At 43.9% G+C, this 4841-nt stretch overlaps 1 protein-coding gene across 1 annotated transcript in view; it reads left to right on the forward strand.

Annotated features, from left to right (window-relative positions):
- The window catches only part of LOC138853642 (uncharacterized), a 14804-nt gene extending 11200 nt beyond the window's left edge, over positions 1-3604 (forward strand). The window contains exon 2 of the mRNA XM_070091645.1: positions 2381-3604. Coding sequence (XP_069947746.1) covers positions 2381-3556 — 1176 coding nt within the window. The 3' untranslated portion in view covers positions 3557-3604. The remainder of the gene's footprint in view (positions 1-2380) is intronic.
- Positions 3605-4841: the final 1237 nt, after the last annotated feature.

The raw sequence follows: 4841 nt of genomic DNA on the forward strand, positions 1-4841 counted from the left end.
ATAAAGTTTATTACGGTCAAACTGGTAAAAATCTTGAACTAAGAAGATTCCAATGCTCTATTTATTCATGTAAGAGATTTTAACCATCCAATTGATTTTCAAAAAAGTTGAGAAAGTAGTATCAAGCAAGTCCATGGTTGACAGGAATATAATTGAATCTTGTTTCATAAAAAGCAGTTTTGACAATAATATGAATATTTCCTTTGGTTTATATAAATTAGATCCATTTATAATTAATAGAATTTGGGAAGAATTTAATAATACATTGGACAAATAATAATTTTTAAATTTTCTTGGGTAGAATAGTTTGTGGGTGAGTTGTGCAAAGGACCTGTCCAGTTGGGCCGGCGCGCATCAGGTGTTTAACCGTTGTGGGATCTGATAGTGAGGTGTTGGCCAGACCCCTTATATAGCTTCCTTGGATGCTTTACTTTCATAGTTCCTTGATAATGTGAGTAGTCACGAAAGTGCTTGGAATTTCTCTATTCTTTCAGAGTGGTTGTTTTACATATTCTGAAATCACCTGTTTACTGTGATCTTATTGCATACATATATATATATATATATATATATATATATATATATATATATATATATATATATATATATATATATATATATATATATATATATATATATATATATATATATATATATATATATAAATATATATATATATATATATATATATATATATATATATATATATGTATATATATATATATATATATATATATATATATATATATATATATATATATATATATATATATATATATAATATATATATATGTAGATGGAGTTTACCTGGAGGAGTTCCGGGGGTCAACGCCCCCGCGGCCCGGTCTGTGACCAGGCCTCCTGGTGGATCAGAGCCTGATCAACCAGGCTGTTACTGCTGGCTGCACGCAAACCAACGTACGAGCCACAGCCCGGCTGGTCAGGAACCGGCTTTAGGTGCTTGTCCAGTGCCAGCTTGAAGACTGCCAGGGGTCTGTTGGTAATCCCCCTTATGTATGCTGGGAGGCAGTTGAACAGTCTCGGGCCCCTGACACTTATTGTATGGTCTCTTAACGTGCTAGTGACACCCCTGCTTTTCATTGGGGGGATGTTGCATCGTCTGCCAAGTCTTTTGCTTTCGTACTGAGTGATTTTCGTGTGCAAGTTCGGTACTAGTCCCTCTAGGAGTGACAGAGCGGTCTCCTCCTCTCAGCGGTCTCCTCTCAGCGGTCTCCCACGGTACGGTCTCCACGGTACAGTCTCCTCTGAGCAGACTCCTTCCGCGCCGCGCCCACGCACCTGCCCGCCTGCCCGCCTGCGCCGACCAGCGACATTGACCTCATCCTCGACCACCTCGCCCTCAACCCCCTACCACGCCCTTCAACCCCCCCACCAACGCCCGCCCGCGCCTTCTGCAGCACCTTTTGCAGCGTCGTCCGGATCGCCCCTACCCCCCCGAATTTTTTTCCGATTTTTTTTCAATTTTTTTTTTTTAATTTCTTGTGCTATCCAATTCCTCGGATCAAGTTTTTCTCTATATCAATAATACCAAGACTCCATCTCCTCGGATCAAGTTTTTCTCGATATCAATAATACCAAGACTCTATCTCCTCAGATCAAGTTTTTGGATTCCCCCCTCTGGGGGTAAGCATTCAAAATGGACTCCCCCCTATGGGGTTTCGAATTTTCTTGCATTCTCCAATTCCTCGGATCAAGTTTTTCTCAATATCAATAATACAAAGACTCCACTTCCTCGAATCAAGTTTTTTGGATTCCCCCCTCTGGGGGTAAGCATTCAAAATGGACTCCCACTTGCATCCGAAATTCCCTGCTCTAATTCCTCGGATCAATTTTTTCTCGAAATCGATAATACCAAGACTCCAACTCCTTGGATCAAGTTTTTCTCGATAATACAAAGACTCCATCTATTTGGATCAAGTTTTTGGATTCCCCCCTCTGGGGGTAAGCATTCAAATGAACTCCTCCTATGGGGCATGGTACTTTCTCTTACTACAGGTCTAAACAAGTGTGACGTCACCCCACCTGTGTTTACTCGGCGGTCATTGACGTCACTTGATGACCTCACACACACAGGCTGAATCTTGTCGACTTCCCCCTTTGTCAGTGACGTCACGTGATGACCACATACACAGGCTGAATCTTGTCGAGCAGACATTAAAATGCAGGATAACACTATTTATTATACAACCAATGCATTTCATATACATCCAACAAAAAAATTCATTGAAAAAATGTACAATTCATTGACTAAAATCAACATATTTTTCTCTTGAAGAAATTCTGTGCATTTTGTTCTGGATCTTCTTCATTGTCACCATCTCAGTATTACACATTTCATCATTGTCCTCTTCGCTTTCAGGCCGAGTGGACCTTTGAGCAGACGCTCCTCAGTTGCCTCACAGGTACCGAATTGAGTGGTTGTTTGCTTTGCACCTCGCCCTCTGGTTGCGAAAATCAACATTACCCAACAAGATGGAGGGAAGCCTCCGACGAGTTAACACTGTATGTGTGGAGCTTTTGCAGGGATCTTTGTTGGATCATAATGTTGATGTCCTCCTACTCCAAATCCTGCAAGACACATAAGATCTCCAACGATGACATCTATGGTGTTTCAGTAAATGGTGCTTCCCAGATTTTCGTCAAGTTTACAACTTCTACAGTGTATGAGGATGTTCAACGTTATCAAGATCTACGTTGTCAGGTGAACCCAACTGTGGCAGTGTGTCTTCGGGATGTGTCCCGCACTTACACATGGGTCAAGATTCGAAATGTCCCTTTCGAAGCTGATGAGCATGCTATCCGTAAGGTTTTCACCAAATTTGGGATGATTCACCAGACTTATGCAGGTGTATGGAGCCATGGCCCATTTGCAGGTAAACCTGATGGGTCGTTTTCAGTAAAAATGTCCATCAAAATGGCCATCCCGTCTTTTGTTCTCGATGTCTACCGTACTCAGGTATATGTGTATTACCCGGGGCAAAGGAAGAAGTGTCGGTTATGTGACGCGTATGGGCACATGGCGTATCAATGTGGTCGTCGGCGTTCCCGTCAACAGGGTGAGCAGCGTGTGTCATCAGACGCTCCTACACAAGCCCCCGAGTCCATGGTAGGGGAGGGCGTCCGTCCGACACCAACGACTCAACAGCCTTCCCTCGATGTACCTGTCACTTCACCTGATTCACCATGTGTAACATTGCCCTGTATGGAGTCGAGTGTTACTGATGACGGTGTCGCAGTGACATCAACTGATGTTGTTCCATCTCGTGAGGTAGAGCTAGACCTCCCTGTATCATTTCCGGAATTGTATGGTGCGGTGGAGGAGTGTCCAGCGCCACCATCCACCCCAGTGGCGTGCGATAATAGCATTGGTAGCACACCGTCAACGATTGCTACTCCCGACGGACCCACTGTGATAATTACTAGTGTGGACATCCATGCACACATGACCGTGCCCGCCCGCACCGTTGTCGACGGGAACTCCCGTAAGCGGGCGGCAGGGAATTCAAGTAGTGATGAACTGACACCAGGACAATGACCTGGGAAAAAGTCGTGGGCCGCGATTGCGGCTAATGGCTTTGAAGACAATACCGCCTGGCGATGTTTGTAGCACAGACGGTGATGTCGCTCTATGTCTAAATGTATTACGAGTGAATGTGTGTGACGAAAGCCAGCAATATTGCAGTGTTAAGTAAGTAAGTAAGTTTATTCAGGTATACACAGATACAGTTACATAGAATTATCATACATAGCAGCATATGTGTAGAGAACCTAGGAGAACCTAGTGTTTAACTATAAATGTCAATGGTTTACGGGCGACTCATAGGAAAGATGATTTTGAGCAGTGTTTATGTCATTTTAAGCCTGATGTTGTGTTTCTGCAAGAACACAATTATCGGGATGTGGGTGAATTGAGAATACGAGGTTATGTTGTGTATGGAGTGAATAGTCCGTGGTTAAAGGGTGGTGTGGCAGTGTTGATACGAGAGATCAATCCTTTTCGGCTACATCATTGGGAAGTTGGGTCTGACTGTCGCTTAGTGCGCGTTGACGGGTGGCGGGGTACGATGAGAGTCGGATTCTTTAGCGTTTATGGACCTGCGGCGATGGATGCGAGTACGAAAAATCAGTTTTTTCAGGAGACGCTTGTGTATCACTTCCGGTCGCTACCCGCGGTAACCGTCGTGGGAGGTGACTGGAATTGTATTACACGACGTCAGGACGTGGAACCGCGGGGTAGTGGGTTTTATTCTCAACTTTTGGGTGATATTTTGCAAGGGGCTGCGTTGCGCGACGTGGGAGGTGACGTAGTTGGTGGGGTGGATTTTACTTTTGTCCGACAGGGTCACGCGGCTCGACTCGATAGGATCTACGTAGCGCGTGCTATTGACATACAGGGTGTCGAGACATGTGATGAACATTTTACTGATCATCGTGTGGTATTGGTACGTCTCGCCTGGGCTGGTTTGCCACAAGTCGTTCCTCGGTTTTGGAAATTAAATGTTAGTCTTTTAAACGGAGATGAAATTCATGATTTATTTCGTCGAATGTGGTCACAATTATGGAATAATGGGAGGGGTGTCGTAGATATTCTAGAGTGGTGGGATGTAAGGAGTAAACCCTGTATTAAATCCTTTTTTCGGGGAATGAGTAAAGGGACGATACAATTACGTTATGGGAAGTTAAATTACTTACGGCATCAATTACGTGCGTGTTACGAGCCACGTGCAAAATATCCGGTAACCACCATCGCCGCCCTAAAAGCGGAAATATCGGATTTACAAAATCAGTTATTTCAGGGGACGCGAATTGCGGCAGGAATT

The sequence above is a fragment of the Cherax quadricarinatus genome, chromosome 36 (assembly GCF_038502225.1).
Source record: "Cherax quadricarinatus isolate ZL_2023a chromosome 36, ASM3850222v1, whole genome shotgun sequence".
In the NCBI taxonomy this organism is placed as follows: Eukaryota; Metazoa; Arthropoda; class Malacostraca; order Decapoda; family Parastacidae; genus Cherax; species Cherax quadricarinatus.